The sequence below is a fragment of the Symphalangus syndactylus genome, chromosome 6 (genome assembly GCF_028878055.3).
Source record: "Symphalangus syndactylus isolate Jambi chromosome 6, NHGRI_mSymSyn1-v2.1_pri, whole genome shotgun sequence".
Taxonomy (NCBI): Eukaryota; Metazoa; Chordata; class Mammalia; order Primates; family Hylobatidae; genus Symphalangus; species Symphalangus syndactylus.
This window is the reverse complement of record NC_072428.2, coordinates 132938619-132962326: the sequence shown is the minus strand read 5'-3', so window position 1 is coordinate 132962326 and position 23708 is coordinate 132938619. Positions and strand designations below refer to the sequence as shown.

At 51.4% G+C, this 23708-nt stretch overlaps 1 protein-coding gene across 1 annotated transcript; it reads left to right on the top strand.

The window, feature by feature from the left end:
- Positions 1-9081: 9081 nt before the first annotated feature.
- On the top strand, positions 9082-23468 carry LOC129485125 (transient receptor potential cation channel subfamily V member 6). Its single transcript, XM_055284313.2, has 15 exons — positions 9082-9438; positions 16990-17087; positions 17243-17365; positions 17738-17875; positions 18182-18280; positions 18425-18600; positions 19106-19252; positions 19330-19542; positions 19844-19930; positions 20030-20106; positions 20354-20519; positions 20868-20934; positions 21296-21564; positions 22697-22803; positions 23186-23468. The coding sequence occupies exons 1-15, from the start codon at positions 9311-9313 to the stop codon at positions 23466-23468; spliced, it is 2178 nt and encodes a 725-aa protein (XP_055140288.1). The 5' UTR covers positions 9082-9310.
- Positions 23469-23708: the final 240 nt, after the last annotated feature.

The window sequence follows — 23708 nt, the reverse complement described above, 5'->3', positions numbered from 1 at the left end:
TCAGATAGGCAGTCCTGTGCCGATAGTTTCCTTCTGCACTGTGATCTGCGTGTAAGAATTTTAGGCCCAGTACTGCCTGCAAAACAGTACCTGGACTTCCCAGCAGCTTGAAGGCTCAGGGGCCCCTCAGACACTCCAAAGTCAGCTCTTGTAGTTAGAAACCTTGGCAAAGCAAGGAGAAGGAGGAGGAGAAGATAAAGGAGGGCAAGTGGGAGCCCCCGGCAGGAGAGCTGCTCCCAGGGTACAGCACATAGCTCTGTGATGACAGGGGTGATGGGTAAACAGATTCCTATCGGGAGATCATTGTATACTCCAGCAGTCGCCCATTCCCACCTTGCCCCATGCTTGTACCAGCACACACACGCTCAAACAAAGCCAAGTTGCACACTCCAGCATCCACACTCCCACGTTCACAGGGCACTACACACAGCAGGGAACCATGCCCCATGCTCCAAGAACAATGTGTGATGGGGGCTGGGGAGGTGGGGAGTTGCAGAATAGCTGAAGTCTTTTTTTTTTTTTTTAATTTTCTAGTTCCTGTTACTGTAGTGACTGACTAGGGACCTCACGCTCCTGGTGCCCAGCTAGGTCCAGGATTTCCCTACAGGCGTCTGGAGAACACACTGTTTGGCTTCCATCCCTCCCCGTACCCAGCTGGGACACCACCTCCTGGCCCCCTCAGCTCCTGCCACTCCACCTTCCTCTCAGCCTCCCAGCTCAGGTGTCTGCCACAGAATCTGCCCAGTCCCTGGTGTCTCAGCTTAGCACCACCCTGTGGTCCAGGGGGAGGCTGGACCACCACCTTCTCCCTACTGCAGTTCTATCCAGGGGCGAAGCTCCAGTTGTGAGAAAAGTTGGGGAAGGTTTGCACCCTGACTCGCTGGTGCCTCCCAGCTCCTAGGTTCTTGGGTGTGTCCCTACTCCACCTCCAAGGGACTTCCTCCCCCTCAGTTCTGCTCCTTCCCTGCTCCTGGGTCTCTCTGTCCTGGACCCCTCAGACCCAGACCTTCCAGAAGAAGCAGCTTGCTTCCAGTGTGTCCCCCTCCCATGGTTTGGCCATGTCTGTACCTGTTAAACCACCCCCTACTACTCTTAAACAAGTTTGGCATTTTGCTTTTTTTTCTTTTTTAAGGAGGTGGTGGGGTGTTTGGGTGAGTGCTTGCCTTAAATAGAATTCAGTAGAGTTCTTCTCACTGGCTGCCCTTTCACTGAGTTTGTTGGTTGAAGAGAGAATAAGTGCAGGTGGGGACAACCAGGGGAAGATTGGCAATCAAATGCCACCCCTGCAGGGCTGCTGCCCAGAAGTCTATGGTGAGCAGACGGCATGCTTCTGGAAAAGAATTTTGCTTTGGGTTTGAATTTTTAACAGCCACGATGGGCTTTGGGATAAAGGCTTGTTCCTGTCTTCCGAGCCCCAAATAATGCTGTTTACTCTGGGCTTAGTGGCCCCACATACCCTCCCTTCCCCACTCTCTGGCTAAGAGGCAACAGCCAGGTTCTCATGGAGTAAAAACAGTTGGTGACCTAGAGTCCAGAGTTGGGGGACACTGCCCTGGACTGGGGAGCCAGCCCACTCCCGCCTTGTCAGAAGGACCACGCACCTTGTCCCCTCCATATCTGTGGCTTTCCAGAGCTGTGAGAATCACCATGGTTCAGGAGCTTCACCCTCTCTTCAGCCAGAGCTACTTGGACCACAGAATCCTGTCATTCGGAAGGTCAGAGGAGAGTCAGAGGCTTTGTGTCGCCATGTTCTGCCTGCAGCCTGCTCTCTCCTTCCTGTGTCACTCAGAGACAAAGACAGTCAGGCTTAACCTGAGAGATGAGCCCTTTCTGACACAATGAAGCTTTGAGCTCCATCCTGCCTATAGCTGGAAGCTGAGAGGGGGCTGCCTGGGAGAACAGAGAATGGGAAAGGGAGCAGGTGCACTCAATATCTGGAGTCCTTATTTTTGTAGATCAGGACATGAAAATGTAAGTGACTTGGCCAAGGACACTGAGTGATTTCTGGTCAGCTGGGGTTAGAATGCAGCTCTCTTTATTAAAGATCAATTGCTCATTCCGTTTTACCTCTCCCAGAAAGCCGATCCGCTGCAAGGCACACTTCGCCTACTTGTAAAGCTTCCCAAGGGGCTGCAGCCTCTCTTCTTGGTTGTGTTTTGTGCCTGCAAGAGAAGAGATGGGGCCAGGTGTGGTAGAGCGAAGAGGACTGGGGTCCAGTTTTCACAGGGAGGAGAACTTGGGGTGGGGTCTCATGAGGAAGAGAGAAAAAGATGAGGGGCAGAAAAAAGAGGCTTGGGGGAAACATGTCCAGAAGGACCAGAGGCTGGGCCCATGGCAAGACTGAGGAGCTTGGCATCCTCCTGCGGGTACCAGATGTCAGGGGACCCATGCAGCGGGCAGGGGGACTCTAGCTGCAGCTGGGCGGGGCAGGTGGGGCATATGGGCTTCCTCCAAAGCTTCAGTCCTCCTCTCACAAACCCAAGAGGGTCAGTACCCATTCTCCCCAGATCAGCACTCAGCCCTTCCCCTGACATCTTCTGGCTGGGGGACTCAAACTCATTGAGAGGGTGACGGAGGGGCTGTAAACTACATGAGTGCTCCCAAGGTTGGACCCACCTTCCACTGAGGAGGGGAGTGGGAGAGGAGAGGGGTGAGAACTGGCAGACAGTGGGGAGAAATGGACAAGAGGGGAGGGTGGCTATACAGATGCCCACGTATGCCCTTTGGGTGCATTCTACACAGGGGTAGGGGCCCAGGAGGACTGAATGCCTGTGGGTCTTGAAATCTATAGACTGCTGGGAAGATGCTGGAAAACAGACACCTGCGTGTGCACACACACAACTGCTCTTGAACATCGCGGTCATGTATTGATTCATTTTGACACAAAATACACCATGCATACATTTATGTCAAATAACATGCACATGCATATCTAGACGGTGAAACTGGCTGCATGGTGGGGCTGCTCATCACCTCTGCCTCCCTGTGCCCTATTTTCATCTCCAACTCAGCCCTTCAACCACCCTCCTCTTGGATCTTGCCCCCAGATCTTGCCAAGGAAGCGTGTGGAGGGTGAAGCTCCTTGAGTGCGGAGGTTCTGTGGGGCCAAGGACTGGGAGGTAGGAAATGAGGGCTTGAAGCCCCAGGGATGGAGCTGTAACGAGTGATTGGGATGAGAAAAGGGATCCGGGACTAAAGTCGCTTTCTAGGGAAAGGGGCATGGCAGTTCTGCAATAAATTAGACCTCTTGACCTATGAAAGTTGAAGTGACTTCGTGTGCATTGGAACCGTGGGTGAAGCATATTTCTTCAGATGCACTGGATGTTTGAGTAGGAAAGGACATTGGAGAGTTTCAGAACAAAGTGCTTCCCAGGGAACCACAGAGCCAGTGAGACAGTCCGACACCTCCAGTCAGGCACCACAGCAGCGTACCGCGCCCCCATCCCTGGGGTGGGAGGTGTGGGGGGTAGGGTGTGTGTGTGTGTGTGTGCGGTGTCTGTAGTGTGTATGTGTGCATGATGTGTGTGGTATGTGGTGTGTGTGCGATGTATGTGGTGTGTGACGCATATGTGTGTGGTGTGTGTGTGGTATGTAGTATGTGTGGTATGTGGTGTGTATGTGGTAGGTGTGTGCTGCATGTGTGTAGTTTGTGCGGGGGTTGTGTGGTGTCTGCTGTGCATGTATGTGTGGTGGTGGTGTGTGTGTGTGGTATGTATGTGGTGTGTATGTGTGGTATGGGTGGTGTGTGCTGCCTGTGTGTGGGCTGCATGTGGGTGTGGTGTGTGTGGGCTGTGTGATGTGTGGTGTGCATGTGTGTGTGGTGTGAGGTGTGTGTGTGTGGTATGGGGTGTATGTGTGTATGTTGATGTGTGTATATGTGGTGTGTACATGTGCATGTGTGTGTGTCTGCAGGTGTGTGTGTGTCTGCAGGTGTGTGTGTGTGCATGTGTGTGTGTCCACAGGTGTGTGTGTGTCTGCAGGTGTGTGTGTGTGTCTGTAGGGGTGTGTGTGTGTGTGCATGTGTGTGTCTGCAGGGGTGTGTGTGTATGTCTGCAGGGGTGTGTGTGTGTGTCTGCAGGGGTGTGTGTGTGTGTGTCTGCAGGGGTGTGTGTGTGTGTGTCTGCAGGTGTGTGTGTGTGTCTGTAGGGGTGTGTGTGTCTGCAGGGGTGTGTGTGTGTGTCTGCAGGGGTGTGTGTGTGTCTGTAGGGGTGTGTGTGTCTGCAGGGGTGTGTGTGTGTCTGCAGGGGTGTGTGTGTGTGTCTGCAGGGGTGTGTGTGTGTGTCTGCAGGGGTGTGTGTGTGTCTGTAGGGGTGTGTGTGTCTGCAGGGGTGTGTGTGTGTCTGCAGGGGTGTGTGTGTGTGTCTGCAGGGGTGTGTGTGTGTGTCTGCAGGGGTGTGTGTGTGTCTGTAGGGGTGTGTGTGTCTGCAGGGGTGTGTGTGTGTGTGTCTGCAGGGGTGTGTGTGTGTGTGTCTGCAGGGGTGTGTGTGTGCATGCACTAACTGTCATGGGCTCCTTTGCAGGCTTTATGAGTTGGCGCATGGCTGGTGAACCCAGTGACTGGAACAAACTCCAAGCTGAGTGAGTAAGCAATGCTTTTGACCTCACTGCCCCTTGCTGGTTCCATCCCTCATGAGCAGAGAGCAAGGACACGCCCTCCAAGAGGCCAGGGGACACTGACACAGGCCACACACTGACACTTGACATACCACAACACGTATACCACACACACTATACAAATACACCAATACACTCCCAAAATACCACACACACTATACAAATACACCAATACACCCCCAAAATATCACACACACTATACAAATACACCAGTACACCCCCCAAATACCACACACATGCAGTGCATGTACACACACACTACACACACATACACACACCCCTCACCACAGAGACTAAGGCCAAGGGAGCAGACATACTATTGCACAGTGACAGAGGCAGTAAGAGAGGAAAAACTGAGTGAAACATAGAAAGACATAGGGCAAATAAAAAGTGACAAGGCCAGAAAAAGACTATATATGTATATATATTTTCTGGCTCTAAATCAGTGGTTCTCAATGGAGAATGATTTTGCCAATGGCAGGAGACACTGAGCAGCATGTAAAGACATTCCTTGGTGGTCACGATGGCGGGGAGGGACATGCTACTCTCACCCAGTGAGTGGAGGCTCGGATGCTGCTAAACTTCCTACAATGCCTAGGACAGCCCCTGCAGAAAAGACTTATTTGTTCCGAGATATCAATAGTGCCAGGGTCGAGAAATTGTGCCCCAAATGCGGAAACATCAGGGGCACAGGAGCTCCAAACAGCTCCTATGCCCCCAGCTCAGGACTGTGTACCTGTGACCTCTCAGCCCCTCTCAGGGGCCCTCAGAGGAGGCTCTGACACTCTGCCCTGGGGCCCCCAGGGAAGCCTGAGGACCTCACTTTCACTTAGCATTTGAGGCTCAGCCCCAGGCAGGGAGGACTGGTTTAATCACCTGGTCCCCGGGTTGCCTGCTCCGGTCCTGTCCTCCCTCCCTCTTGGCTCCTGACCCCTTCGGTTCTCTTCAGGGCTTGGTCAGAAGCCACCATGAGGGCAGACAAGAGGTCAGGCCATGCACTCATCATTATGGATAAAACCATTGAGAGGAATAGCGACTCACTCAGAGTCACAAAAGTCTTATTATTTTTGGAGTTGGGCAAGGGAACCGGGAGAGGCCAGCCCCGTGAGCGCTCTCCCAGGATCTCCAGTCTCCACCTCACCCCCTTCACCCCAAAACCCACAGCCTCCTGGGCATGCCCACTCCTTGACTGTGGGTTACAGAACCGATTCCTCCCATGTCAGGAGGTGCTGCCCTGGGGTGGAGTGGCACAGAGGGGGCTGTGCTAATCTCAAGGGAGAAGGAGGTCCACGGCATCCTTCCTGTCCCCTGGAAACCAGCAATATGGGATGCAGGTTTAAGATGTGAGACTGAGACTGGATGTGGTGGCTCACGCCTGTAATCCCAGCACTTTGGGAGGCCGAGGCAGGTGGATCATGAGGTCAGGAGATCGATACCATCCTGGCTAACATGGTGAAACCCCGTCTCTACTAAAAAAATACAAAAAATTAGCCGGGCGTGGTGGCGGGTGCCTGTAGTCCCAGATACTCGGAGAGGCTGAGGCAGGAGAAGGGCGTGAACCCGGGAGGCGGAGCTTGCAGTGAGCCGAGATTGCACCACTGCACTCCAGCCTGGGTGACAGAGCGAGACTCTGTCTCAAAAAAAAAGAAAGAAACCCCGTCTCTACTAAAAATAGAAAAAATTAGCTGGGCGTGGTGGCGGGCGCCTGTAGTACCAGCTACCCGGGAGGCTGAGGCAGGAGAATGGTGTGAACCCAGGAGGCAGGGCTTGCAGTAAGCCGAGATCACGCCACTGCACTCCAGCCTGGATGACAGAGCAAGACTCTGTCTCAAAAAAAAAAAAAAAAAGATGCGAGACTGACAGTGATTAGTGGGGGTGCTTTCAGGAGCTTCTGGGGATAGTGCCACCTACCCTAGGGCCACCTTCCCTTACTGATACGATGTTAGGTCCAAAGACCAAGAGAACATTGCAGCCAGAAGCTTATATCCTGCAAACTTGTCCTCCCCTCCCATCCGGACCCCCCTATTTTGAGTCTGTTGGCTGATCCATGCACAACACCAGGTGGAGTAGGCTGAGGAAGAGGAAGAGCATTGGAAAACAACTTTGTCCTCCTCCTATCCTCCTCCCTCCCTAAGTCTCCCTCCCCAAGCCTCCCTCCCCCAGCCTCCCTCCCCAGTGTAATGAAGGCCTCATTGCTTTATCCCCTTCTGCACCAAACACTAAACTGGGGTCTTTGAAGCTAAATAGGTCTTTGAAGCTAAATGGATCAGCAATCGACAAACCACTGGCTTAATGGGCACAAAGGTCTTGGGGTTCAAGGTTTGGGTTCTAGCACCTTCCCCCAACCCAGCCCGAACCCACTGACTCAGGTGGGTGGGGACGAAGCTAATCCAATTGAACTGTTTGCTCAGGACTGCGTGGCCTGGCCTCTGTCCAGCGGCAGGAACACAAATAGCTTTCCACTTGAAGGGGTCCTTCTCTCCCCTGCCCTACCTCGGCATCCACCTCCCTCCACACACCGACTGCCCCCACACACAGCACATATGACACACACCCCATGACATTCATACACACACAACACACACCATACATACGCACATACTAAACCCACCATACACTACACAAACCATGCATCCTATACACCACACACACACACACACACACACATCATGTACACGCACACATACCTTAAATGTACCATATACATCACCCACTACACACCATACACACAACACACATGCAACAATCTTTCCACAATACATATACACACAACACACACATCACACATACCATCACAGACACCACATCCACACACTCTACAGGCCATACTTACACATACCGCATATATCACACACACATAGACACATACCAAACACACCACAGGCACATCATATACATACAGCCTACCACACACAAAACACTCCACTGATGCACATCGTGAACACACGCACAAACACCACACACAAATGTACATGGGCACACATGCCATACACAGGCCATACACACACTCCCCTGGCCGGGTCTTCCAACTCTGAGTCAGAGAAAGTTAGGACAAAACAGACTCTGAAGCTAGGAAGTGATCCACACACCTGTGACTCTGAGCACCCAGACACCTGCCCCTAGGCTATTGGCACCTGGCTGGCACCAGGAGATTGGATAAGCCCGGGCTTCTGCCTCTTTCCAGTGGAAAAGTTGAACTAAATGACCTTTCCGACAGCTTCCAGCAAGCTCATGATGGAGCTCTTTGTTGTGGGAAGACGATGGGCCATGCTTAATGCCATCATTCTTCTGTATGACTGTGCGAGTCACTTAACCTCTCTGAAACTCTGTTGGCCAGTTAGAATGAGGAGGTGTGCTAGGGAGAAAGAAGTGGGCTTGGAATGAGGGATGGGTGTGAATCTTGCCTCTGCCACCTCTATGGCCTTGGGAGAGTTCCTTTACCACGGTGAGCTTTGGTTTCTCCCATCAGTACAATGTGGATAATAATACCTGCCTTGCAGGTTTGTTACGAGTTTACCTGGGAACGCTCAGTTAAAAGGCCCAGCACACAGTAGCAGCTGAATAAATGTCACCTCCATGGGAAGGCTGGCAGATAGAATACTTGCAAAATGTGGGGTATATTTATACTAAAAAATTCTTTGTTGTTTATCTAAAATTCAAATTTGACCACGTGTCCTGTATTTTATTGGGCATCCACCCCATGCATGGGGCATTGTGGACAAGTCTGTGGAGCTCCCGAGCAGGGGGTCTGCCCAGAGCTAGATTTTGTGCCCTGGCTGGTGAGCGAAGAATGCATTTTACATCTTCGGGGGTGGTTAGAGAACAACCACCTCAACAAAACCAAAGAATAACGTACATTAGAGAGTGTACATGGCCTGCAAAACCTAACATCTTTACATTCCCTATCAGCCCTTCCAGAAGAAGTTTGCTGACCCAGAGGTGATGGGGACGGAGAGGAAAGTCTGGGAGAACTGAGAATCTTCGCAATTTATATACCTATTTTGGGCCTGGCAAGAATGAAACTGGAAGTGTCCAGAAAATTGAATTCTCCAGGACATAAATAGGGGGAGGCAGAGAGTGAGGCAGGTGGCCGGCAGAAGAGGCACTGTGGGAAAGTGGGGCGCTCCCTCTGGTAGCCCTCAACATTGGGAATGGGCCTGCCCTGACTCCTCCCCTCCTTTCTCACGGCCTGGAGTCTCTCAGGGTAGGTCACTGGGTGTTCTGACATCCAACGGAGGCCTCACCAGTCTTTCTGAAGGCCTCCCAAGTTGTGACTGGCCTGGGGACAGGGAGAGAGCCCTGGGTGGAGAAAGAATTGGAGTTGGCACAAGGCCCCCTTGGTAGGCAGGTCTGTGACTGGCCTGTGTCTTTAAATCTCAGGTAATTTGGGAGGAGGGAGGGCATGTCCATGCAGCTTTGGCTCCTCCTGCTCACTCCCAGCAGGAGCTCCTGACAGGCCAGCCCTGCAGAGTCTTGGCTGGCTCTGCCAAGTGTAACAAACTCACAGCCCTCTCCAGACTGGCTGGGGCTGCTGGGAGACTCCCAAGGAACTCGTCAGGAAGGCGGGAGACAGGAGACGGGACCTCTACAGGGAGAGGGCAGGCCGGCCCTTGGGGGGGCTGATGTGGCCCCAAGGCTGAGTCCCGTCAGGGTCTGGCCTCGGCCTCAGGCCCCCAAGGAGCCGGCCCTACACCCCATGGGTTTACCACTGCCCAAGGAGAAAGGGCTAATTCTCCGCCTATGGAGCAAGTTCTGCAGATGGTTCCAGAGACGGGAGTCCTGGGCCCAGAGCCGAGATGAGCAGAACCTGCTGCAGCAGAAGAGGTAAGGCCCCCTTGGTCTGCTCCCTTCCCTACCTCCCCAGGCCTGCACCTCTACCCCTCACCCCTCCCTCACCTCCCGTCTTTGTTTGGCACCTCTGGCTGGACAGATGGTGCTCCCAGGCCTGGACTGGCTCCTTGGGAGCATTCTGTCTCAAGAGCCTCAGCCTGTAGGGCTAGTGAAAGAGGACGGGGCTGAGATGGGCACAGGTGTTCACTATCTTAAGATCTAATTCGAGTCTGTAAGCCTCTCGTGAGTGCTTCTCTCAGGGCCAGGCACCTTGCTGGGGCTTGTAAGGATAGAGCATCATAGCCCCTCCACCCAAGAGGGGACGGCAGATGAGGACAATGCCTTCTGTATCTCCACTGCTTGCCTCTAGAACAGTCTCTCTGGCAGGAACACATAGTATACATATGTTCGCATGGAGGAATGAGTGAACGATTCAATGAATGAAGCAGAGAGAACTGCAGACACCAGGAACCAGAAAATAAGACGAAATGTGAAAAAAGTTACCATTCCTATGTATTTGTCTCGTCAGACATTGACCAAGGCCTTACTATTTGCCCAGCACTGCGGGGATATGAAGACCCACAAAGCTCAAACCCAACCTTGAGGTTTATTTCTCTCTCAGTGCAGGTGGGGACTGGGGGGGAAGCGGGTCAAAATAACAGATGTTCCGAGGACCGGTGCTCTTCCGCATTCAGGTGGTGGAAATCGAGACTCTAGAGTTTAATCCCTAAGGACATTCACTGGCGGCTTCCAGCCCCTGAAAACTTCCTAAACCCATGTCCTGCTTTCTTCACCATGGCAGCTTAGAGTACAGAGCGGGAGAGGAGCGGGGAATCGGAACTCGGGGCTATGCCTGCATGTGTTCTCTTCTTCAAGGTCTCTGATAGAGGTCCCTACCCAGTTGGTGGCATGCTAGAAGGAAGTCCTGCCTGCTGGGGCTTTCCCTGGGTCACGAAGGAGGCAGATACTGTGTCTGTTCATAGAGGCAAGCCTGAAGTCTTCGTGTCTTAGGGTTTTTCTCTGTCCCCAAGAGTAGGAGCCTGCTTTAGCCTGACTGGGGAGGCTGCCTGGAGGCCCCTGTGTTTTCTTTTGCTGAAGGATTCTGGGCTGCAAATGGTCTTTTTCTGTGAATTATGGCTTCCCGTCTCTCCAGCCGCCCACCTCTCCGCCAAGGCCTGGGAGAGTGGGGACTGGAGCACATGTTTGGCCGATGACATCTTGGGGCAACAGAATGGCATTGTTGTTAGAGAGGAGGTCGTCCTCACTGGCTTCACTCATCCTCTTCCCACTCTTAGGACCCCAGGGCCAGGGGATCCAGGCACAGAGTGCAAAAAGGCCTGGGGGATTGGAAGAGGTGGTGGAGATTCCCTGTGTGCGATATCAGGGGAAGCAGAGTGGAGGCCCTGAGCTGAGTCTGGCTGAGAATAGACTGCTTCCGCATGTCCTGTCTGCCCCCACTTTTCCTCAGATCATATGGGGGCTGCCTCTGCAGCCTTTGGCTAGAAAGGCTTGATGTCACCCTTGGGAGGGATTCCCCCCCCCCCCCATCCTGATCTCCTCACTGGCCTCTGCACTTTCTTGGCCTTCTTCTTCCTGGATATCAGGTGTCCAGAGCAATGACTCTCCTTTGGGTGGGCACTTCCCAGAAGGATGCTGAAATTGCCTGCAAGGGGAGTTTCCTAATCTGTGCCGTCAACCAAAGAGAAGGCATGGGGGCATTGAGATAAACATGGGATGACTAAGTAAATAGGAACAATATGGACAAGTGAGGGGTGAGCTAATGGAAGAAAGGAGCACACAATGATTGAGAACTCAGTGCTGTACTAGCTACTACCACCTGCCTTATGTCCGTCATCCCAGTAACAATAACGGAAGGTGGGTCCTGTTATCCCCCTATGAATGGGGCAGGCCCGGAACCCCGTAGCAAGTAAATGGTGAAGTTGAATTTGTTCCAAAGGGGACTCAGGGAGAACTGTGGGGTGGGATTCCATGGGGTACAGGATGGTCTAGTGAGAAAGGAAGGCTTCGAGTCTCTCCTGGATGATTGGGACCCCAACACTCTTCTTTCTACAGTGGATGTTTCTTGGGGCTTAGCATGCAGCCCCGTCTGCTTAAATCTACATTGTTGGGATCCAAGTCGAGCTCTCAACTTTCTCCCATGTCTTCCAGGTCGTCTCTCCCTTGGGCTTGGATTTTTAATCCAAGCACTTCCTGATATTTAATGCATTACACATTTATTGAACATAAGACACTCCACCTTTCTGCAGAAAACGAATATGACATCGTTCCTGCTCTCAGGGAGTTCTCATTCCTATGAGCAAAGTTTACTGACAGGCACATACAGGGCTAAAGATGGGCTTAGTAGACATCACTAGAAGGGTGTAAATGAGTGTTCTGGAAGCATAGAGGAGGAAGTGTGAGATCTGATTTCGGCTGCTGTGGGGTGTCCCGGGCAGCTTCATAGAGGCTGCTTAACCTGAACCCCACTCCCGCCCATATGCTGGCACTTTGTCATCTACGGAGCAATTTGGAGGGAAGGTCATGCTTGTTGGAGCTTTTTTTAGGGTTAAATACCTGTATGAAATGTGTGAATTGAGTGTCTGAAAAGTCATCCCTGGGCTTCTCTGGTATATTGTGCATGCCTGCCTTGGTAAATACTTACACACACGCCTACTTGCAAATGCGCAGATAGACATGTGCACAAAAGGAGCTGTGGCACTTAGGATGGCAGCCGATTTCAAATCTCTAAACCACTTTGGCTTCCTCATCCCCATTGCCAGGAACATGAGCTGGAGGGAGGTGGCCAACAAATGCCCAATGTATGCCTCCGCCCCACACATTACCGCTCTTTCCTTCATCTGTGGTCACTGCTCAGGCTTGCCCCCCAACCTCCAAGAAAAATCAGGAGGAGCCATAAAACTAGAAGAACAGCATAATTTAGTGGTCAGAGCCTGGGGCTGGATTCTTGGCCAAGCATCCTTCCTTTAACTCCGTGTGATCTTCTGGCAATGATTTGGTTATGCCGCTTCAGTTTCCTTTTCTGAAGCATGGGAGAACGATTCAGCTAGTGTTAGAGGATTGTAAAGAGCAAAAGTGATAATGGGTGAGATGCTGCAGGAATGAGAGGGGCCATAAACTTCCCCCGCACAGCACTGTATCCACCCAGGAATGCGAGAAGCCATGCACTCCGAGCAACCCTGTTGTGTACCAGCCCCAGCCCTGCCCAGAGGGCACACTCACTGATGGGAAAGGTATTTGTGGAGAGACTAGTGGGACCCATGCCTGCCTTCTCTAACTCCTCTTCCAGCCCTGATTAACACTGAGAATTGTGACCAAGAAATGGCCAGTGGGGCATGCGTCGTGGCTCTGTCTCTGACTTGCTTCCTCCATCTGTTACATGAGCAGATTTGACTCAATTTCTGAGGGGCTTTCTAGCTCTTATTTGAACTTTCCTCAAGAGTCTTGTGATCCTGCCTTGTTTCCTAGCACCTAAAAACCAAACTGGACCCATGCACACAGTGCACACATCTACAAGGATGGAGGAGCAGATGAGGGTGTGGGGTGGAGGAGACGGAGAGAGGAAGTCAGGAATCCTTCCCTGGTGGCCCAGAAGCAGCCCTGAGAAGGAGGTCATTGATCTGTTTGCTCAATAAATAATGTGCTAGATTTTGTGCCAGGAACCCCTTAGTTGGGTTTTCACCAGTCTAATGTTGAACTAGACCGTTCAATTTTATTATAATTAATTGCCTAGTAAAAGAAAACATTCTAGAACCTGAAAATACCTTTCATATTGTTACAATTTCAGATTTGCTCTATAATCTCTTTTGACTACTTCGTCGGTGGGAGCTTAAAAGGCTTCATCTTTCTTTTTTTTGTTTCTCCCTTAGTTGAGTATTTAGTGATCCATAAGAAAACATTTTTATATATAGGATATTTCTGATTCCTTTTCAAGTGAAGAATCCTCATTCTAAAACGGATTATGAATAATTGTACCTCTGAATCCGGGTTTCTCCACCTTGGACTATTGACATTTTGGACAGGATAATTCTTTGCAGTGAGGGCCGTCCTGTGCAGGGTGCTTAGCCGTGTGCCTGCCTTTGACCCCCGTGTTGTGATCTAAACTCCCGTGAAGAGTTGCTACTGAAAAATCTATTTGACCCCTAAGCACAGGAATCTTTGAGTAGGTCGGCTCTGTGCACCTCCTTCAGGGACCCAAGGAGAGTCAGGTGTTTTGGGATCAGCCTTACTCCCAAGCAGGTGAGCTAGGGCTATCTGTGCTGTCCCCTTGTGGGCATATGAGGTTATTGCAAGTAATGGCTGGGCCGGACACCTTCAAAACCCATCCACAGGCTGGGCCCCCCTTTTTGCTGGATTCTGGAGTTCACAGTCAGAGGAGGCTAGTTCTCTACAAACCTTGCTGGGTTGGGTCATAAGCTGGTTCTTCACACAGGGTGTGGTCTGGCTAGGTTGCCAGATAACATGCAGGACACTCAGTTCAATTTAACTTTGAGATAACTAGTAGGCTGCTGGTATAAGTGTATCCCAAATATTGCACGTGACATACTTATACTAAAAAAAAATTGTGCATCTAACATTCAAATCTAACTGAGCATCCCGTGTTTTTATTTGGTAACTCTAGCAACTCTGGGTCTGACAGTAGCTTTTGGTTTTCCCCAGGCCACTAGAGTGTCAGAATTCATAGGGAATGGAGGTTTATGGGGGACACTTTCAGCTTCAGAGATGTGTAGGGACCAAAGGGGAATATTTGAGCCTGCCGTTGACTATACCACCACCACTAACATCTAGGATACAACGAGTAGAACTCTGGATTTGGAAAAGGTGCTCTCTCGGACCCATTTCTAGATTTGCCATCAATCTTTCACACATTTGGTCAAAATGGGGCACAAACGTGGAAGCATATTGGAGGAGGGCAGGGAAAGGATACAAAGATGAGTTAGTGGCTGGTCTCTTCCCTCAAGTACCCTTAGCATAGAAGAAGGGACACAAATACATAGCAATTACAGCACCCAGTGAAAGATGCTGAAATAAAAGTAAGGCCACAGGAGAGAGTGAAGAACTTCTGTGCGTCTGTGTGTGTGTGTGTGTGTGGTGCTAGCGATGAGCTTTTCCCCCAATCTAGGGTATCTAGAGAAAAGGGCTTTGTGCAAATGGTTGATGTGGTGATGGCGATGAAGGGAATGTAGAAAACTTGTTTTGAAGCTGTGTTTGCATACCAAGTGTACTATTTTTCATTTATATGCTTGCTGAAGGTTGGCTTAGGGGGCAGCTGATGAAAATAATAATGAGTAACAGTTAAGTCAAACCACCTTTTGGCATTGCTGCTGATTCATTCACTCTACAGATGGTGTCAGTGAGCATCTACACCATTCTAGGCATATTTCTAGGCATAGGCAGTGCAGAAGACACAATGAACAATTGGTGAGCTGGGGTAGTTGGATTCTAGAAGGAAAGGGCCCCATGGGCACAGACATAGGGAGAATGGTGTGCTCTGCAGTGCTGAGACAGGATGAGACCAAAATGCCAGGTCTAAGGAGTGGGTGGGACGTGCAGAGGGTGGAAAAGTAGTTGCACAAAGACCTTAAAGAGCTTCTGTGTTCCTTATCCTTAGCATTTAAGGACCCATTGGACTTTTGCATTTGCCATTTAGAAAGATTATCTCCACAGCATCAAGAAGGATAGATAGGGGTAGAGTGCAGGGAAACTGGTTAAAAGAATATTTTGCTAATCTTGGGCTAGAGAATGAGGACTTGAATTAATGAAGGTTAGCAGGAGCAAGGAGGTAGGGACTGAATGAAGAGAGAGCTTTCCATGTTGAACTGACAGGACCTGGTGGCTGCTGCTGTGCATGGGGTCAAGGCAGAGGAGATGAGTGAGCTGATGTCTCCTCCCTGATTGCCCTCCCACCTCCAGCTCTGGAGTAAATTTCTTGCCACTCCCAGCACTTTAGAATGTGAGCTCCTGTCTATGTCTTTTTTTTTTTGTATGTCACATAATTGTCAAACTATGGATAAATAGAGTTATTTCATTTACTCCCATATAAAGACCAAATGGCTCCAGGCCAAGAGAGAAAATTGAATCAAAGGGACCCATGTGTCTTAGTTGGGGTAAGTTCTAATTTTAAAAGAGATTTTTAGCACACAGTAGGAATAAGAATAAAGAGATGATCTGGGGAGTCAGAGAAGATAATTTTGCCTAAAACAAGCGAGAAGTGGATAATAAGGAGAGACTAATCTGACTCAGCGAAATAAACAGATCCATGAATCCCAAATTGGGTAAATCCAAGAAGGGTCAGAAGAAGGCAGAATGGGAACATTCAGATGCACATGAAATTCAATGAATGAATCCTCTAGATTGGATTCTCTTTTTTCTCTGCATCTATCATTGTTGGCCATAGTTTATGTCTTAGGGGCCAATAGCCGAAACAAAGTAGCACCTAAAGCCCTCTAGACAGCTGGTCTGAAAATGATGAACACTGCTTCGCAAACTTTAATGTGAGCTGTTTGGAAACTGAGACCCCTGAGCTTGTCTCTGATTTATTGCCACCAGTTTTTGCATGCAAGGACCACTTAGGCAATGCTTCTCAAACTTTCATATGCCCAGGAATCAGCCGGAAATCTTCTTAAACTGCAGATTTGGATTCACTAGGTGGAAGGTCCGCCTGAGCATTTCCATTTCTTATAAGGACTCATGTGCTGCTGCTGATCCAGGGGTCCACTTTAAGAAGGAAGGCTGTTGAGATGATGTGAGAAGAAAGACGAGAGGCAGAAAGGCAGAGACAGAGATAATGAATGAATGAATGGATGGATGGATGAACACCTATGAGGAAGGAAAGCCTGGAGCCAGGCTTGTTCTTATGGTCCACTGTTCTTTTGTGTTAAGCCCTGAAGATGCTATTGTTGGGAGGGAAGCGCCAGGATCAAAGGGTTCTGCTGAGAAGGTTGAGTAGGCAGAGGATGGTGCAACAGGAGAAATCCTGCTAGCCTCTGCATATGACTCCCTCCACAAATATGAGACAGGAATTCCTTGCACCCCTTGGTCCATGCAAAACAAGGCTTATCCTGGAGGGCAATCTCAGGGCACCTGGTGAGGGTCAAACAGGGCCACTCCAGGGGTAAACTGGTTAGCAGGTAAGCACATGTCTAAATAGAACTCCTCCCCTCCATACCTGAAATGCACTGATAATACATTCACACATGATACGTTCTGGTCCCAGGACCCGGTGGGGGGCCAGGGGTTGGGGGGAAGGAAACCAGTCACGGACAATCTCAAAACACATACTAAATGGGCAAAAAGTTGATTTGTATTTACTGACTGTAAAGAGAAAAGACATCAATGGCCCCACCTGCCTTGATTGAAGACCCCGAGGCTCCTGCTGCTGAGGCACACACATCTGCTGAGGCACACACATCTGCTGAGGCACACACATCTGCTGAGGCACACACATAATGGAGTCAAGCCAGGGCCTCTCCCTCCACAACTAGGTATGCTCACTGTTTCCAGCTTTCCTATTCCATTCCTTCGTAGGATCTGGGAGTCTCCTCTCCTTCTAGCTGCCAAAGAGAATGATGTCCAGGCCCTGAACAAGTTGCTCAAGTATGAGGATTGCAAGGTGCACCAGAGAGGTAAGAAGCAGAAACGCAGCATGATCTCCTAGGCGAGCCCCACACATGGGGCCTCCCAGGAGTGCCCAGGACCTTGTGCCATTGGCCTCTCAATCTATTGTCTCCAATCCGCTGTCCCACGGAAGCCATATAACCCACCTCTCTGTAAATGCCAGGAGCCATGGGGGAAACAGCGCTACACATAGCAGCCCTCTATGACAACCTGGAGGCCGCCATGGTGCTGATGGAGGCTGCCCCGGAGCTGGTCTTTGAGCCCATGACATCTGAGCTCTATGAGGGTGAGGGCCCATGGGCCTGGGGTGAAGAGCAGGAGTGACTGGTTGGGTATTTCAAGTCAGTCTCTGTGGTGGATAATTTGGGAAAGACAAAGGGGATCTGAGCCTCTTACTCTTTCTTTCTCTTCTCTGCCTCCCTTCCGCGTCAGTCCTGACTGCCCATCACTAGAATGCCTGCCCCCTGAAATGCCAGGGGCCTAGAGAAGAGGAAGAGATGGGCAGCAGCTGGATTCCCCTGGGAATCCTGAACACCCGAGGGCTCCCTGTTCTCCATCCTAGGCTATCCATGAGGGAAACAGACCAGGGGTGCATATGGGAGGGACCCCTGCAGGATCCTGGGGACAGACCTGTGACTGACAGCTATCTCTGGGCCAGGTCAGACTGCACTGCACATCGCTGTTGTGAACCAGAACGTGAACCTGGTGCGAGCCCTGCTCACCCGCAGGGCCAGTGTCTCTGCCAGAGCCACAGGCACCGCCTTCCGCCGTAGTCCCCACAACCTCATCTACTTTGGTGAGAGCAGGGCTGGGCTTGGAGGACGGGCAGTTGGAAAGGCGGGAAAGGCAAGGCAGGGCAGGGCAGGGCCGGGCAGAGGAGGATCTTGCCTTCAGCTGTATCTGTTGGGCAGCTGGGAGGAGCAATCCTTCTAGGGTTTAATTAGACTAGAGGCCAATTTACCCCACAACCCTTCCTCTGGTTCTGCAGGAAAAGTGTCCTCAAGCCCTGAGCTGAGATGTGGGGGAAGATAAGGCTGTCACTTGGGGGAGACTGCCCACCCCATCCTGCACTCTCCTACCATAGATCTCTCTGTGTCCACAGGGGAGCACCCTTTGTCCTTTGCTGCCTGTGTGAACAGCGAGGAGATCGTGCGGCTGCTCATTGAACATGGAGCTGACATCCGGGCCCAGGACTCTCTGGGTAAGAGCTGGGATGGGGAGGGGAGCTGGGATACTGCAAGGAGTGAGGGCAGGGTGAGGAGAGGGGCTGGGACCTTCAGGAAGCCCCATGGGGACATCAGGGACTTTAGGCCAGTGGCCACATGATACCCTGTGTCCTCCCCAGGAAACACAGTATTACACATCCTCATCCTCCAGCCCAACAAAACCTTTGCCTGCCAGATGTACAACCTGCTGCTGTCCTACGACAGACATGGGGACCACCTGCAGCCCCTGGACCTTGTGCCCAATCACCAGGGTCTCACCCCCTTCAAGCTGGCTGGAGTGGAGGGTAACACTGTGGTGAGAGACGCTCCCCATTAGAAAGAGGTGTCTTTCTAATGACCCTCAACCTACCCCGCTGGCCCTGGGAGAAACAGAAGTGAAAACAGCCCCTGGTGCTTAGATCCCATTCTCAACTCAGAAATTTGTCAACCCCTCTCACTCTTGTTACCTGTTCCCTTTCTTGCCCACTCCTTTTCCCCTGAGGCATTGGGGGTTACAGAGTCTAGATCCCATGCTGGGATTGTCTGTAATGCCCCAGCCCACCTTCCCTTTCAACCCCCAGAGCAAGGCCCTCCAGCCTCTCGTCTCCCCTTTCCAAGCTCTGCAGGGAGTAATGGGAGAGGATGAGGAACCTATGAATGTCACTGTGAATGTGGGTTCTTCTGCCCTCTAAAGGCTGTCATCAAAATGAAAGGGCAGCCACCCTCTCCAGGGGTGCTGTCCTCCTGCACATGCATCTTATCCACACTCTGTGACAGTCCCCTTTGCTTACTGCTCCTGAGTCATCTTCACTTTCCCTTAGATGTTCCAGCACCTGATGCAGAAGCGGAAGCACACCCAGTGGACATATGGACCACTGACCTCGACTCTCTATGACCTCACAGAGATTGACTCCTCGGGGGATGAGCAGTCCCTGCTGGAACTTATCATCACCACCAAGAAGCGGGAGGTACAGCTCATGACAGCAGGCTGTGGCTGGGGAGGGGTGTCAGGGTCTCTGAGCCGCCTCTTCTCTTTCTGTTGTAGGCTCGCCAGATCCTAGACCAGACGCCGGTGAAGGAGCTGGTGAGCCTCAAGTGGAAGCGGTACGGGCGGCCGTACTTCTGCATACTGGGTGCCATATATCTGCTGTACATCATCTGCTTCACCATGTGCTGCATCTACCGCCCCCTCAAGCCCAGGACCAATAACCGCACCAGCCCCCGGGACAACACCCTCTTACAGCAGAAGCTATTTCAGGTGACACCCTCGTAGGAGCAGATCAGCAGAGCAGGACTTGGCTCTCTGTCCTCAGAGACTGGTGTCCCTTTCCTTCCTCACACCATTTCTCCCCTTGCTCTAATCTCAGATATATGGGTACAAACTCAAAATGCATGCCCACAAAAACATACATATGCTCTTACTCTGAGCAGAGTTTGAGAAGAGCCAAACCTAACAGATTAAAAAGAATCTGCTGAGGCTGGTGACCCTGGGCACCATGGAAATGCAGGGCAGAGGCCTGAAAGCCCTGAGCATTTTGACTGTTCTTCTCCCCCATTAGGAAGCCTACGTGACCCCTAAGGACGACATCCGGCTGGTGGGGGAGCTGGTGACTGTCATTGGGGCTATCATCATCCTGCTGGTAGAGGTGAGGTGTGGATGGACTCTGGGTGAGGCTGTCTGCCCCAGGAATCCAGCCCAAGTTCCGGTATCTGAGTACCTTTGTGTCTCCCTGACTTCTCTTCAGATTCCAGACATCTTCAGAATGGGGGTCACTCGCTTCTTTGGACAGACCATCCTTGGGGGCCCATTCCATGTCCTCATGTGAGTTTCCTTCCTCTCACTCCCATCCCTTCCCTCAACAGGGCTCCAGTTCCACTCCCTGGATTCCTGACCTCTCAAGAACCTTAGCTCCAGAGCCCCCTCTCTAGTGCTGTGTGTATGACCCTGTGCATTGAGTGTGGGGAGGCTGAATCTGCATGTGTGGGTACTTTCCCAGCTACATTCTTGCTGTCAGGTCCCCAGGATCATCCCAGCCCTTCCCTCATCGCCCTCCTCCCTGCTCTCCCAGCATCACCTATGCCTTCATGGTGCTGGTGACCATGGTGATGCGGCTCATCAGTGCCAGCGGGGAGGTGGTACCCATGTCCTTTGCACTCGTGCTGGGCTGGTGCAACGTCATGTACTTCGCCCGAGGATTCCAGATGCTAGGCCCCTTCACCATCATGATTCAGAAGGTCAGTCCTCCCCCAAAGCTCCCTAGAGAAAGGCCCCAGAGCCACAGTCAGCAGACGGTCCCATAAAGGGCCGAACAGTAGACATTGCAGGTTCTGCAAGCCACACATGGCCTCACTGCATGTTTTTCTTTTTTTTTTTAACAATCCTTTAAAAATGTAGAAACCCTTTTCAGTTCAAAGGCCACACCAAAACAGGTCAGGTACATCTGGTCCACAGGCCATAGATAGCCAATCCCCGTCCCAGAGGGTGGAGCGGTGAGACTTGTCGGGATTAGACCTGTTAGAGGCTGGATGGGGCAATTGCTTGGGGAATGTGTGCAGATGTTCTCTGCCTCCTGCTCCCGCTAGATGATTTTTGGTGACCTGATGCGATTCTGCTGGCTGATGGCTGTGGTCATCCTGGGCTTTGCTTCAGGTAATCATCTGTCCAAGACCAGGGGCCACGGCAGGGAGGAGATGAGAAAATCTAGGGGGCACTGGCTCTGGCTACACTTGGGGAGGAGTAGTAATGTAGAGATCAGAGGAGACCTATGGTATCAGAGGATGGGACGTCCTCCAGAGGTGAGAAAAATCGGGAGTGTTAGGGAGAGGTAGCTCTCAGGATCAAGAAGATGAGGATCATAGAAAACTAGGGACCATAAAAACCCAAAGTCTGGAGCACTGCAGAGCTGGGGATATTGAGATGAAGGGACCATTTGGACATGCACGCAGAGCCCGGGGTGGGCTGGCCGTCTGCATGGTTGCCATGGTAACCCTCACCCCCTTGGGTGGAGCAGCCTTCTATATCATCTTCCAGACAGAGGACCCCGAGGAGCTAGGCCACTTCTACGACTACCCCATGGCCCTGTTCAGCACCTTTGAGCTGTTCCTTACCATCATCGATGGCCCAGCCAACTACAACGTGGACCTGCCCTTCATGTACAGCATCACCTATGCTGCCTTTGCCATCATCGCCACACTGCTCATGCTCAACCTCCTCATTGCCATGATGGGCGACACTCACTGGCGAGTGGCACATGAGCGGGATGAGCTGTGGAGGGCCCAGGTGAGCCCCCTGGTGGCAGGGAGGTTTAGGGCAAGTCATCCCCTTCCTATCAAGGAACCTGCCAAGCTGAGAGGCAGGATATCTAGACCCTACTTATGTTTGGACAGTTGTGGCAAAGCAAGCAAAATCATGCAAAATGTACAGAAGCACTGATTAGCAATTCAACCAGGCAATACTGGAATCGCTGAGAAGAATGCCTCACAGTTTTCTCAACAGTTAAAAGCTCAGTGTTTTCTAGAGGAATCAACAAGAAATAAATCAAAAGAAAATTAACGGTGGCTAAAATTGCACTCAGTACATTTTGTTCCCAAATAAAAACTGGAGTATCAAGTCTTCTTCATAATATTTAAGTCTGCAAAATTTGATGTGGAAAGCTGGATGTGTTAAAAAATAATGGCACCGAAACTTCCTATAGTAGCAGAAGCTATCTTCAGCCAGATCTTCAAGATAGGGAGAGAAGACCATGAGATGAATCAAATCCTCATTTAAAAAACACCTAGAAAATAATTGATCTAAAAAAGTCATTTCAGCAAAATAATAGAAACTTCCCAAACTGGAAGGCATTTAACTATGCTGTGTAGAAAATGGAGTGGAAAAACTAAGCTGGGAAATAAGGTTCGCTCAGAAAAGTATTTTCTCCAGGAATATATATTGATATTCTAAGTGGGATGTTTATAAGTGGCCTTTATGTTTGTAGGGTCAAAATATCTGGGAGCCCTTAAAAGCCCTTTCTATTTGCTTTCTCTGGTGCCTGTGCTCCTGGGAATGGGGCTTCCACCTCCTGTCTTTCTCCTGCCTCTGGCCTGGCTGCGTCATGGATGTCAGGTCATTGGGTAAAGAATTGTTGGTCTCAAGCTCTATCAACTCTCTCCCACTGAAGCAGGTCAACAAGACTCCGTCTCAAAAAAAAAAAAAAAAAAAAAAAAAAAAGCCTGCCCCACCTCCCAGATCCAGGGGTGTTGTTCATCACCCCCAGGGAAACCACAAGCTCTCAAGTTTCCTTGCCTTTGCTAGACTGTTAACCTTTGCCCTGCATCCTCTCCTCCTCTTGCCTTCTTCTCCGTCTGCAGTTCTCTTTCCTCTGTCTGCACCCAGCCTCATCTCTGACTTCCCGTTTTGTTCCCATATGCAGATCGTGGCCACCACGGTGATGCTGGAGCGGAAGCTGCCTCGCTGCCTGTGGCCTCGCTCCGGGATCTGCGGACGGGAGTATGGCCTGGGGGACCGCTGGTTCCTGCGGTGAGTGACACGCGGGGGTAGGTGTCCCCTGAGAAGCCTCATCGGCAGGGTGTCCCTCTGCTCAGACAGCTTCCTGCTCCTGGGGTCCCTGTGGAGCCCTGTGTGCTCCCTAGGCTCTATGCTTGTTGATAGAGCTGGTGAGGAAGGGGCGCCGTTTGGAGCTCGGACTTCTCAAAGCATCCAGGGAGCCTGTGGCAGAGCCTGCTGCTTCCTGAGGCCTAGCCGCCAAGGGGCCAGTGACCCCAGCATCCACCATGGCTGCAGAGAAGGGAAAAGGCCAGCAATGGCAGGGATGGGAGGACCAGGGGATAAGAGACAAGCATCCGTCTTGGATCTGCTCCTCAAGTCCTGGCTGTGTCTCAAGTCCTCCTGCATTCCACAGGGTGGAAGACAGGCAAGATCTCAACCGGCAGCGGATCCAACGCTACGCACAGGCCTTCCACACCCGGGGCTCTGAGGATTTGGACAAAGACTCAGTGGACAAACTAGAGCTGGGCTGTCCCTTCAGCCCCCACCTGTCCCTTCCTACGCCCTCAGTGTCTCGAAGTACCTCCCGCAGCAGTGCCAACTGGGAGAGGCTTCGGCAGGGGACCCTGAGGAGAGACCTGCGTGGGATAATCAACAGGGGTCTGGAGGACGGGGAGAGCTGGGAATACCAGATCTGACTGCGTGCTCTCATTGCGCTTCCCGGAACTTGCTCTCATTTTCCTGGGAGCATCAGACAAAACAAAAACCAAACACCCAGAGGTCTCATCTCCCAGGCCCCAGGGGAGCAAGAGGAGTAGCATGAATGCCAAGGAATGTACGTGCAGAATCACTGCTCCAGGCCTGCGTTACTCCTTCAGCTCTGGGGCAGACGAAGCCCAGCCCAAGCGCAGGGCTGGCAGGGCGTGAGGAGCTCTCCT

Coding starts and splice junctions, on each gene's coding strand:
- LOC129485125 (XM_055284313.2), top strand. CDS start 9,311: ATGGGTTTACCACTGCCCAAGGAGAAAGGGCTAATTCTCCGCCTATGG. Junction 17,088..17,242: donor TTGCAAGGTGCACCAGAGAG/GTAAGAAGCAGA, acceptor TGTAAATGCCAG/GAGCCATGGGGGAAACAGCG. Junction 20,935..21,295: donor CATCCTGGGCTTTGCTTCAG/GTAATCATCTGT, acceptor TGGGTGGAGCAG/CCTTCTATATCATCTTCCAG.